This window comes from Paroedura picta, chromosome 2, assembly GCF_049243985.1.
Source record: "Paroedura picta isolate Pp20150507F chromosome 2, Ppicta_v3.0, whole genome shotgun sequence".
Classification (NCBI taxonomy): Eukaryota; Metazoa; Chordata; class Lepidosauria; order Squamata; family Gekkonidae; genus Paroedura; species Paroedura picta.
In genome coordinates, this window is record NC_135370.1 from 64,652,053 (window position 1) to 64,665,444 (window position 13,392).

The 13,392-nt window shown below is 42.3% G+C and overlaps 1 protein-coding gene across 2 annotated transcripts in view; it reads right to left on the minus strand.

The window, feature by feature from the left end:
• The window catches only part of PDIA5 (protein disulfide isomerase family A member 5), a 201,510-nt gene that overhangs the window by 82,417 nt on the left and 105,701 nt on the right, over nucleotides 1–13,392 (minus strand). For both annotated transcript variants that reach the window (XR_013228164.1, XM_077320450.1), the window contains exons 8-10: nucleotides 9,062–9,129; nucleotides 2,871–2,962; nucleotides 2,698–2,769 (exon numbers count right to left, since the gene is read on the minus strand). Coding sequence is in view for 1 of the 2 variants with exons in the window: in XM_077320450.1 (XP_077176565.1) it covers nucleotides 2,698–2,769; nucleotides 2,871–2,962; nucleotides 9,062–9,129 (232 nt within the window). In the remaining variant the exon portion in view is untranslated. The remainder of the gene's footprint in view (nucleotides 1–2,697; nucleotides 2,770–2,870; nucleotides 2,963–9,061; nucleotides 9,130–13,392) is intronic.

Consider the following 13,392-nt stretch of genomic DNA (forward strand, 5'->3'; position numbering starts at 1 on the left):
TGCCAGGTTTCCACCGTATACAAATTATGGCTGCAGCCTCAATTATGGGCTGCAGGGTTTCTGAATATGATTTTTTTCTTCAATATTGATTTTTTTAAAAGGAACGGAAGGAAAACTGCTGCATCATTTTGCCTTTTGGGAAACTATTAAGCATGCATTGAAAATTAATTGAGGACAAACAGCTGTCTTTAGCTCTGGATGGCTGAAATATCAGCCAAAGCCCAGAGTGGCTTGTTAGTGGAGATTATCATTGGGACGATTCTGCAGCTGTTCCACTTTGCCTTACGCGGTAGCTGCATTCGGTAGCTGTCACAGTGCTGATATAAAAGCACTGCATATTACATGGATTATCAGACTATGTAGGCAGATTGAAGTGAAGGAAAGGGTGGGGGCTCAAACACTTCTAATGTTCTGCATGTGGTTGCCAAGAGATAAGGGCATTCATGCTGAGCCGAAAGGTAAAGAGTAAAGGTACAGGTGATGAAGGCATACATCACTGCTTGGGGGAAGGCCAGGTGACAAATATCTCTCTGCTCTCACTGGACTTGCTTTCTTAATAGACCAAAAGAGGCATAAATGCTAGGAATGAATTTCACTCTTTGATCTGCACAGTAGCACTGTGTGCTGCTTAGTATTCCATGCTGTAAGAGACAGCAGACTGGATATTGTATGGAAATTATACCGAATTATAACCTCTTCCCAGCTCTGCTCGATATATGCTCATCTTAGCTATGGATTATTGGATACCCCCCATTATCCTAGGGACACGCAAGTCAATTCTGTACATGCAAACACGGCTTTTTCCTCTTATACAAGAATGCAAAGAATAACTGTTCTTCTGCATGAATCCATCCCAAACTACAGCAGCCCACACTATACTTATATATGAATAAATACACTTTCAAATAGCGGAAGGCAGCAGAATACAGGAAAGTGGGAGGAGCTGTGCCTCAGCAAAAGAGCCAGAATCTCTAGTTGAAAGGACCAGGTAGTAGGTGATGTGGAAAACCTCTGCCTCCGATCCTGGGCAGCTGCCACCAGTCAGGATTGACAGTACTGACCATGAGGACTAACAAGCCTGATTCAGTATTAGGCACTTTCAGAGTGATTACATGGGGGGAAAATACCCACCTGCACTATTACACAATTGAAATCAAAGTAATCAATAATAGCTATCTATCACAGCACAATATATAATAGCACCTATGGGATTGGACCCAGTGATACATTTCTGAAAACAAAAGGGGGGTGCAATTTTCAACAGCTTCCCCCTTTTTATGCATACCCACCTCTCCTGTTTCTTAGGGTCCCCTACTCCCAGCATTTTAAGGCGCTGCAAGATTGGGAAGGCATGAAAGCCTCATTCTATGTTGGAAATACATTCTGCCAAGGAAATTATTACTGGATTCATACCCCATCTAGATTCATCTATGTAAATCTCAGCTCAGCCATGAAATCACAGGGTAATCTTACTCTACTACCTTTTCAACCTCAGCACCACCCTGAAATTCGTTCCATGAGGAGACAGTAGCTTCTCTTGCCAGTAAGGATAACCTAGGAAATTTATGTGAATGGCTTTGTAAATTTAGTATTGAGTTGGGCTTAGAAAAACTCAGAAGTACCTTTCATGAACAATTTAGCAGCCTGTGAAACTAGACTCAGTTTGATAATAGTTCAGGGCAAAGCAAAATCATTTAAAAAAAATAATTCAGTAGGCCAGGAACCCTTGCCCTAGCTTCTGATCGCACTTTCTAGTATACCGCATAGCCAAATCTTATTTACTATGTGGTATCATTATATTATTATGGTTCCTACATAATTCCTGATTAGCTAAAATTATGTGGTCAGAAAAAGCCATCCCTTTTTCTTTCTTTTTTTTGAATTGCACCCAACAAGATGCTGAAGAGAACAGCAAGCAAGCAAGCAAGCAGTGAAGTAAAGCAGCTGAGAAAAGGTAAGCTTCCAAGTTTCATTCCAAATTCAACATCAAATTACAAACTCTCCATTTCAGATCTATGTTAATGATGCTCATGATCTTGCTCCAAGGTCTCTGTGTCTATCAATTCTGCCTGGGTCAGCCTCGCATCTGCAAGGCATCTCCTTCCTGATAAAGAGCCTAACTAAAATCTGTGTTTGCTGCAGTTCCTCCCTGTCAAAAAAAAAAAGTCATACTGGCTTTGGTGAAAATACTGGGCTATTAAACAGCAACAACAAGGAACCCCAGTGTCATCCTTTGGATTATGGTCTAGCAGATTTAAACCTCATTGCCTCTCGATTAGGAGCAATCATTCCAAAAGGCCATTAAGCCTCTCCCCTGTCAAAGACACTGGAATGAAACATTCACAATCTGTCAGTCAGAGCCATCTGAAATTGTCTCATAATGGAGGTGTGTGCAACAAAGCAATGAAAATTTAAAAGTCTGAGGCTTTAAATGAAGCCTCGACACAGATCAATGACATCCTTCCAATGCCCAGGAAAGATAATGGAGAGTTGCAACTGGCAAGATAGCGCCAGTATAAAACAGGAAGCACAGAAACTGAAAGCCAATGATAGACCAAGTTTATCTTTAATAGATCAGTGCTGAGGCTTTAGTTGTCTTTTGGGGCAGTGGGTGGATGAGCCAGTCCTGAAGAGCAACAGGGCTTACTGGAAATGCAGCGCTTATCAAGATGTAGCGGATACCCTTCAGACACTTACTTTTTCAGCCATTCGGCTATGTCCTTTGCTGTAGCACTATAATTCTCAAAGTTGAAGAATAATTTTCCTTTTCTGAGAACGCAATAAAATAAGATTAGAGACATCCGAAGAAACATAAAAATAAATGATTTGCGTTTTGGAATTATCTATGTGCAGAGGAAGCCAAAACTGACTCAAAGTAGCAGATGGTTGGGTATCCCCGAACACTGTATTCTTCCTTTACTCTTTCAAATTCAGATGAGTAGACATTCATCCCTGCAAGGACCTGCAATGACAAACCCTGAATCAGTACCATGGCTGTATCAGAAGTCAACTTTTACAAAAGATTTGTCTTCCTCAGTTGTGTCTGAGGTGTCAGCATACCATGAGTTGAGGCAGCTGCAGCGTTTGAATACTTTTGTCAGGGCCCACGGCCATATGGACCATAGTCACATTGTTCTCCTCTACCCATATTAACACTGGAAGAAGAACTGGATAATATTTTATAATTTAAGCCAACAAATATATTAAACAGGGAGCTAAAGAACAATTCAAGCTTCCTATTGAATTTATGATTCATGCATTCACAATCTGAGTTTCTCTTTATATTTTTAGGTGTACACTTTCAACATGATGTTTCCATAATATACCCAAGTAGCCCTCAGAGTACTGTTGTGAACAAAGAAATGGCCTTAGGACTTTTCCCTGTTTTCATTTTCTTCACTTAGAAAATAAGAATGTGGGGTTAGAACATTGATTTACTGTTTTTATATGTTGCTTATATGTTTATATGTTTTGGATGTTGTTAGCCACTGTGAGTTGACTGGTTGGGAGTAGCAGCCTATAAGTATGAAAATAAATAAACAAATAATTTTTACATTCTTTCTGATGGGAGGGGTGTTTGTTCTAAACACATTCTGCTCCCTCAAGTGGCTGATTTGATATTACAATACTTTATTTCCAGCATAAAAACCTGCAGTTCAAATCTGCAAGGAGATATGCTGGAAATAAACCAGTGTAATATTGAATCAACCACTTGAGGGAGCAAACTCCACGTAGAACAGACTCTTTCCCACTAAGAAACAGGAACTTATCAGTGAAGAAAATAAAAATACAGAAAACTCTTAGATTAGGGAGAATGCATTAAAATCAAATGCATTCAGCCATGAAGCTCTCTGAGTGGCCAAATCACACCTTTAAACCTAATGTGAGTCATAGAATATTCATAAGAATGTAACATGAGAATAACCCCATTCATGTAATATATGGTAATTAGATATCTTTGATATCACAATTCTGGTAGTTTTTAAGTTATACATAATTAGAAGTTTATTGATCTTACAAGCTTTTCTTCTGAATGACAGTTCAGCATACTATAGAACCCACATCTTGGATGTCCTAACAGACAACCAAATACCTTGTTTTCTTCTGGTGGCAAGGAATAGGATTTGGTACAATTTGGGTGGGTTCCCCTTTTTCACTATGGCTCCCCACTATGTGTCTGCTGTTGTTTCTTGAGGATGCATGACTCTCACAGGCAACATTTTGGGCAGGGACCTCTATGAAACAAGTATTCATATCTTTCTTCAAAGCATTTCTGAACTGTCTTTCTTCTTTATGCAGCTCAAGACAGCTGACAAACATAGCCAAAAGATAGTGAACAATATATAAAACATAAAACCAAAAATAAGAAGTGACACGTTTTTGGTCTAATCCCTCTCTTTTTAGACCTAATAATTTCAATTAGATCTGTTTTATTAATAGCCAGTTCCTTAACAATTATGCACTGCTATGGCAAGAAGGCTTTACATATCAGGATTTTTATTTATTTATTTCAGAAGTGGAAACTTTTCTTCCTTTTTAAGCTACAATCACCAACACAGGGAATACAGAAAAAGACTGGTGAACTTGAAGATTTGCTTGCAAGGTGATTTTATATACGTAATTTCAAATATTAATCAGGATGGCGGAGGACACCAGCGAAAGAACAGGATTAAAGAGGAGGGAACTCATACAAAATCCAGATATTAATAAATGGAAATGTTTGCATACAGCTACATATTGATCTGTGGACATATGGCTTCCTAAGTCTCAGATAAACTGTGATTCTACTGTGTAAACTCTACTCATAGGACAGTTGATCTCCAAACAGAAGCTTTCCATAAATTATGAGCACTCTTCAACAAGGGGAATTAACAGAGCGCATATCCAAACACTACTGTTAGAGAGCCCTCTCCCCTGCATACAGCAACAGCTCTTTAATTCATTTTCACAGCAGCAGCACCCATACCAGGGCCATATTTTACCAAACTGAGAGAACTCAAAGGTAATGCATTTCATCTCCCAGCATGAGCAAGACCAGTAGAACGGCGTTTTGATACAGCATGCCTGATTCATAAGCCTATGCTCATGCTCACCATAATAAACTACCTCTTTACTCTGCAAGTGCTCCAAGCACTTTTAAAAAGGAAACTACTCAGAGGATCCAGCTGCTTCTCCCTTTCATCAGAAATTTAGACACAAGCCTTCTTGTAACTTTATCCCTCATTGGCCAGTTGCTGAAAAATGCAACTCCAAGATTAACTTCTGATTAATAATGTTAAATCCCCTTAGAGAGCATAGGGGTTCATCTAATCTCCCTCGCTCAGCCATCTAAAATCAGGACACACTCTTTTCGCGTAAAAGCACTATGTCAGAATTTAATAAAGGTTTTTCCAAGGGAAGCTGCTAGTCAGATCAAGTGTGCCTTGAGCTAGCGAGAAATAAATCTCAAAGCAGAACAGTTGCACAAAGTGGTCATGTGCTGTTGCTTGTGTAGAAGAAGTAAAAATGCATGTGCAATTCGTGTTTCCCTGCTCCTAATCCACCAGCCTGGAAAATCAACACCTAATCAAGGAACCATCCAATGAATGAAACGGGAAGTTCTTACATCAGCTGTCTACAGACTGCAGACACACTACTTTGTGTTCCTACCAGACTTGACTGAAAATATCACTTTCTTCTCACTTACACCTTTTATCAGAGCTCTCTCAGCCCCTCTCTCCTTTGAGTGGGTTGCTCTGAGCTAGCCTCACGGGTGTTGCTCAAGGGCATACCAAGTGGCCAGATAGAGGGATAAGGACTTATACAGGCTCACTCTAGTTAAGCTTTATTTCTTCAGGGCACCAGCCCAGATTATTGCAAAGCACATAATATAACATTAACATAAAGACAGTTGCTAGACACACTACTTACAATCCATTTCATATCTGATCTCTGGCAGCTGCAGTTTGCCCCCATGTCTCACTCTCTAGCTTAATTCTCCTCTGTCATCCTTCATGGTAAAACACACAGTAAAATACGCTCAAACATATACACTAAGAGCCCTACTCCACATATGCTCTGGAGCCTTAGACAATATGGATGCCAAATCTTGGGACTCCAGCCCACCAAACCAGGACCCTCCAATCACAAGGTGTCAACACATCAAAGGACTAGCGTATTGTCCCTCATAGTTGAAAGAGGATGCTCTATCAAAAAAAGAGCACCTTCTAGCCTTTCTTCCCTGCCACAGTGCACTTTTATCACCATAACTGTCAAACCATCTGTTGCCCCATTGTCCCTCATCTCATCTCTCTGTATTTCAGCCCCTTCTTTGTGCCCCCCTCCCTCTTTATTTTAGCTTGACATCAGCCCTGTGAGACAGGTTAGGCTGAGAGGCTATCCTGTGAATTAGGCTCAGGCCACCTTGTGTGTTTCATAGCAAAGGGGGAATTTGAACTTGAGTTTCCACAGTTCTAGTTCAGCATTACAACTTCTACAATACATATGTTCTTAACTTCTTGTATCAACTTACTTTCCCCAGTGCCATCAATACCTGCTTCTGGGGGCAGGTATTGGAAGGGAACTAGAAATGAATGACACGGGATCTAGAATATGGGACAGAGTACGAAACTGGAAGACTTGTACTGACTTCTCTCCCTTTCCCCTGAATTTTTAGGCATAGTTATCTCTGCTGTTTCTCCAACATCCAGTCACAACGTGACATCACAATGCAGATTAAGAATGCCTGAATGTTACAAGTGCAGGAGAGACAATTCATCCTGAGCTTGCCATTTGACAAGTCCACAGTCATCACAACTAGTTCTTCTCTTAGATGTATTAAATACATCATCTAAGACCCTAAAAGGAACAATGCAAAAAAATCACTTCCAATTAGAAAAAATGTCCTTTTTCATTTTCATATCTGTTTGGGGCCTTTTTGTTTTTCCTGCTCCCGTGTCTTGTGTTCCCGATTTGTTTGGGATTTTTTACACAATTTTTACATCTCACACTAATTTTTCTGATGTATCTGTTCAAATAACATAAAATTGATGTTAAAATTTGTGTGAAGTGTAATGGGGAAGATTTAACATGAGGAAAAACAAAATGACACAAAAATAAATGGTTCAATTTGCACTGGTAGGAAGTAAAATTGAAAGGAGGATTGTTGAATAAAACTGCAGGTATGAAAAATTGGAAATCATTTCTGTCCCTAATAAACTAGGTCCTTTTCTTAAGGGTTGCATGGAACTCTTATTAATTTCAACATTAAATTAACACTTTTGCTAGGCTAAGCATAAGAAAATACCAGCGTATCAGAGAACACTGGTTTGAAACACAGAGTAAGTCATTTGTTCGTTCCTGATAGGTACATTTCCCCATGTTTAATCATGGAATACATTCCAGAATAATTTAATTTGAAAAATGTGACCTAATTTCATGCCAAGCACAAATTGGTTACTTTGGCATAGCAGTTTGCCAAGAGTAAACATACAACAAGAAGCAATGTTTCAACAGAATAATATTAAGGTTACAATCAGAAACACATTTCCTAGGAAGCAATTCACCTGCACTTAGAACATTAGAATGGAAGTACAAAGAATATAGGGCTAACAATCATTCCTGCTCCTTTCATAGTGTACTCTGCACTTTAGTCTAATTTTCCTGCTTACTGCTTCTTAAAATGCCTTAAGAATCTCAAAAGTGTTCTGAAAACACCGAAATTAATAGAAATCCAATACAAATGTTTTTGCTCACATTTATTCAAAATAACCATTTTCCTTGACTTTATCTCCCTTTGATTCTATTAGAGAAGGTAAACTTCTGGGATTCACCAAGACCTGGATGGCCCAGGACGGCCCAATCTTATCCGATCACAGAACCCAAGAAGGGTCAATGCTGGTTAGTACTTGGGTAAGAGACCACTAAGGAAGTCCAGAGTTCCTACACAGAGGCAGGCAATGGCAAACTACTTCTAAATATCTCTTATCCTGAAAACATTCTTCCAATTATTACCCTCCTGTATTAGGTGCTCCTGATTTTGTTTTGACAGATTTCCCTCCTCCTGCAATGTAATCAATCGTTTCGCTAATCCCCAGACCTTCTCCTCCAGCAGAGCCACTAATTTGCACTTGCTGCATTTGTAAAAATTGTCCCCGAGGTAAAAAGACAAACATTCCACAGATGGTACATGTCACTACGCAACCTTCTTCAGTCTTCATGCCACTTTGATCCATCTGAACTGCTCCACAAACAGTCCTATGCTTCACTGAAACCTTCGGCTTGATCCTCAGGCGAAAAGCCAACAGCCAAGAGTCCTTTAGCTCTTGCTCTGGGCTCCTTACAGAGTATTATGGTTTGACCCCAAGAGTCTTTTGGGTTTTGTTTGTGTTGTGCGTGCCTTTGGCATGCGCCTCTGGCAAGCAAGAACCTTTTATAGCACAAAGGCCTACTCAGCAGAGAGCAGAGCTAGCAGTCAGCTCCTGAGAAAATGCTCTCCTCCCAGCTCCTCCAAAGCACCAATCACACTCAAGTTGCTCTGAAAAGCCATCTGTAGCTGGTTCATCGAGGATATTGTGGGGGAGGCACTACTGGCAAGGGGTGGAGACTGAGAACCCCTCTTGCATGAGATGTTCAGCAGGAATTTCATATCTACAACTTTCTTGAAAGCCCATTGCAACAAGAAGCAAACCAAGATAAATACTTATTGATGGATTCACTGGCCTGTATGAAAACTGTACTGGCTGGACAGCATAATCTTGGTAAAACAGAACAAGAATAATGGATCTGTGAAACACTACAGATGCTACAGGTGAAACGCTACAGATGCTATCATTAGATGTGAAATGGAAGGATATACAGATACGAATAATTTTTATCATAACTGCGGGAAGTGATCAGTTGGTGCAATAAGAACAACATAACTAGGAAAACACGCATGGTCAATATGAGAAGATTTGTGCTCCCTGTTTAAACTAAACTTTGTTGTTAGAGCAATATTGGAGGGGGGGGGGGGGTTAAACAACACATTTAAAGTTGAAAAAAACCAAAGGATTTTATTGTTCTTGCAGACCCTCTCACTTACATACATGCCCTTCAGTTCTGTGGCTGCCTGCTGGAAAGACGGCATCATTCTTTTGCAAACTCCACACCCTAATTAAAAAAGAGACATACATTAGCAACTCCACCAACTCATGCCCAAGAGCAAAATTCTATGGACTGAATGATCCTTATGCACAAACCCTGTGGTTCAACTGAGATGCAACAAGAGACAGTATGACAGCATAATATCAAATGCACATAATTATTCTCAATGTTCATGGTCTAGATTTCTTAAAAATAAATCTCCAGGAAGAGAAGACTGGATTCAATCAAAATTATAGCAGTATTACAATACTGTATCAGTATATTTCAATTTTGAAACTTTCAAGTATAATACATGTGTACATTCAAAAATGATTTAATTTTGGACTTCATGTCCAGTCTTCCTTCCTTCCCTCGATTTTTAGCCCACCACTCTTCAGGGACTTGTGGTGGGGTATAATATAACCCCCCTAAACCATGATAAAACCCCATCCCATAACAAAACAACAAAGCATAGATAAAAGAGGATAAAATTAGATTGGTAGTATAATCCCTCCCCCCATCCCTGAAGCTGTCCACACCCCAGGATGGGGTACGCTGGGTGTTATTGCGTAACCTGAGGAGGGTCTCCCATTGTTCCTGGCCTAAAGAGACAAGCAGTCCCTCAGATAGGCAGGGTCCAAGCTTCGAATGGCCTTAAAGGTTAACACCAAAACCATGAACCCGATCCAGGCTGGCACATACAACCAATGCAGCTGCCTTATCACAGATTGGATATGGGTCCTTCAAGGTATGCTGGTGAGGACCCTAGCAACTGCATTCTGTACCAGCTGGAATTTTCCGAGACAAGAACAAGGGTAGGCCTGTGTACACCAAGTTACAGAAATCCAGCCTAGAGGTGATCGTTGCATGGATCACTGTGGCCAGACAGTCCGGGGGAAGATGGGGCATTAGTAGCCTTGCCTGGCGAAGGTAGTAAAATGCTGTGCAGGTTACCATTGTGGTCTAAGCCTCCATAGAGAGGCAGGTGTCCAGAATCACCCCCAGATTCCTGGCTGAGGACAAGATGTTAGGTTGTACCCCAGCCAGCATGGGTAGGTGCGCTTCCTGGTCTGCTACCTTTCTACCTAGTCACAGGACCTCTGTCTTGGAGGAGCTGAGTTTTAGGCGACACTGCTCTAACCATCCAGCAATGACATCCAAACAACTGGCAAATGTATCTGGGGGGGGGGGGAGTCCGGGTGGCCATCCATGAACAGGTTGTCATCTGTAAAGTGGTGAAACTCCAGCCCATAACTCTAGACCAGTTTTGCCTGAGGGCCTATAAAGATATTAAATAATGTAGGGGAGCATATTCCCCCTGCGGGAACCTGCAAGGGAGTCAGTAAGGGTGCGATAATTCCTTCCCCACTGCCACCCTCTGTGTCCAGTTCCAGAGAAAGGAGCATAGCCATTGAAGGGCTGTCTCCCAGATTCTGGCCCCGGCAAGGTGATGGGGCAAGAACTCATAGTTGACCATGTCAAACGCAGCCAACAGCTAGAGCATCATGAGGATGGCCAAAGCACTCCAATCTGGCTGGCGCTGGATAAAATCCACCAAGACGACCAGGACTGTCTCCCCCACATGGCCAGGATGGAAGCCTGACTGGTATGGATCGAGCACTGAAGCTTCATCCAAGAATGCCAGGAGATGGTCCACCTTTTCAACCAACTTGCCCTGAAATGCAAGATGCAAAACTGGGCAGTAGTTGGTTGGGTTCTGCAATGGATTTTTCAGTAAATGATGAACCACCGCCTACTTCAGCACCTCTGGAAACTCCCTTGTAGACAAGGAGAGGTTGATAATCTCTTCCAGAGAGCCTCCTATCCGCTGGTCCCTTGTCTTGAGCAAGCAAGATGGACAGGGATCAAGGGGGCAGTTGGTCACCCTCATTGACCCCAACAACTCATCCACTTCGGTTCCTGAGAGCTGCCTGAAGCCATCAAACGTATCCCCCCCTCAGAGGCCAATGGGCCTCTAGTTTAAGATGACCAGATTTTAACATTCATAAAGCGGGACACCATTGACCCGGGAGGGGGGGGTTCTTGATTTAAAAATTGGTCTATATGGAGCAACAAAAAGTTTCATAGAACACAAAAATAGAATTGTAATATATATTTTTTTAATTTCAACATAAGTACAATTTGCCAGGTACCCCCAGATATCCCTCCAAAAGTGGGACAATCTGGTCACCTTACTCTAGTTCCCTTTCTGGATTAAAGGTGGCAGGAAAGTTCCAGCGGAGCAACAAGACTTTGTCTGCAAAAAAGCTTGCTAATGTCTCACAGCCAAGAGCGAACTGACCGCTATTTTGGCACCCTTCCTCGAGGGCGGTCAAAGATGGAACTACCCTAAATAATTGGGCCAGGCGAGACCTCACAGACATGATAGAAGCAGCAGTCGGCTCCATTAATTTCCACGGGCAGGATAAAATGCACCAACTGCCCACACAGGGAGGGGGTGGTATCCTGAGCTGGGCCTTCAGGGCATAGTGGTCTGACCATGGGTCAGAACCCACCCCCATTAAATCCACATCTATCCCAGCACCGAAGATCAGATCGAGTGCATGGCCAGGCCTGATGGGTGGGTTTGGTAACAAACTGGGAGAACCCCAGTGTCTCCATGGTCGACACCAGGTCCAAACCAGACCCAGAGGACAGCTAATCAGCATGGACATTGAAGTCCCACAGGATTAAAAGCCTGGGGTAGTGCAAAGCCGGCTGTCACCACCTCCTGGAGGCTTGACAGGCTAGCCAGGGAAGTGTTGGGTGGATGGTAAACCACCCAAATAGCTAAGTCCTCCACCGAACTCCACCCCTCCCCACTCTGACACACTCCACCCCAACGATCAATGGCACCGGGAAATCCCTGTAGGAGAAAGCCACCCCTCCCCCTACTATGGAGCTGAGACTGGTGAAGGACTACAAACCCAGGCGGGGCCAGATCTTTAAGGGTTTTAGTAATACATGCCAGTTCTACCTCCTGCCCTGTTAAATAATCTCGCAGGGTGGAGAATTGTTGTTTATTGACCAGGCATTAACCATCATCAGTGTCAGTTCCTTCCTAGCCTCCACCACCTCATGTCTGGGGATGGGACGGAGATCAGAAAGTCAGCGAGTGGATCAAACATAGCGGGGGGAAACCCAGTGAGATGTATTTGGCTATTATGGGTTTGATTCCAAGGAGTTGGGAGAGGGAGACCCATATTCAAAAATCCCAGTGCAGCCATGAAACTTGCTCTCAGCTTAACAAACCCCCACAGGATTATTGTGAAAGCAAAAAGAGAGAGGAGCCAACTCTGACTTCCTTGAATGAGTTACTAAACATCCAGTAGCACGAAGTATGGGCTTTTGTGTGCACGCACACTTCCTCAGATGCAATGTCATTTCTGAGGAAGTGTGTGTGCACATGAAAGCTCATATATCTTGAATAAAGAACTGTTCATCGTAAAGGTGCCACTGGAGTCTAAATTTGTTCTGCTACTTCAGACCAACATGGCCACCCCCTTGAAAACACAAAGGTGTACTTTTGATCTCTGTGCTACCAAAACCCACTGGAACAAGGAGAATATGTGACTGGAAGAACCTTGACTGTGCTGGACTGAACATGAACTCTGCTTTGCCAAGTGACAAGAACTTGGTTTACAAAACAAATTGCCGGAATACACCATTAACAAGAGAACTGCAAGGTCTATAACCTGAATTCTGTTAAGCGCAGATAGCTAGGACTGCACAAGCCTTTATTTTCATAGCCATTCTTCACCAGTCTTATTTTATCCTTTTTAATTCACTATTGATCTGTTTGTGCTAGTTTATTTATCCTGTTAAATAAAGTTTGTTGTATCTGACTGAGTAATTGGTTTGCTTCTTGTTGGATAGGTTCCTAGTTCAAGGTCTCCGTCAACTCAGGACCCACTCACAGGCTATACAAGCTTCATTTAGATTAAGTAAATCTTCGGCAGTCTGCCAAAACACTTTTCATCAAAATAAGCACATAGACAATAAGAGAACAGTATTGCTGGTGCCAGGTTGACCACTAAAGAACAACTACAATTCTAAGAAGAGGCTCCACTAGGACCCAGAAGTTTCTGATCTCAGGCTCTGAAAACAGACCTGACAAGAAAAATGGACATGGTCAAGTCATTCAGCTACAGCAGTGATCCCCAACCCCCAGTCCGGGGACCGGGCCGTGGCTCCTCCTCGTCCTCCTCCCTGGCTGCTCACTTGGGGGCTGCCCTGCCACTCTGCCACCGTCTCACCTTTGGTGCTTTCCAGCAGCTGCAGTGGCTGGGG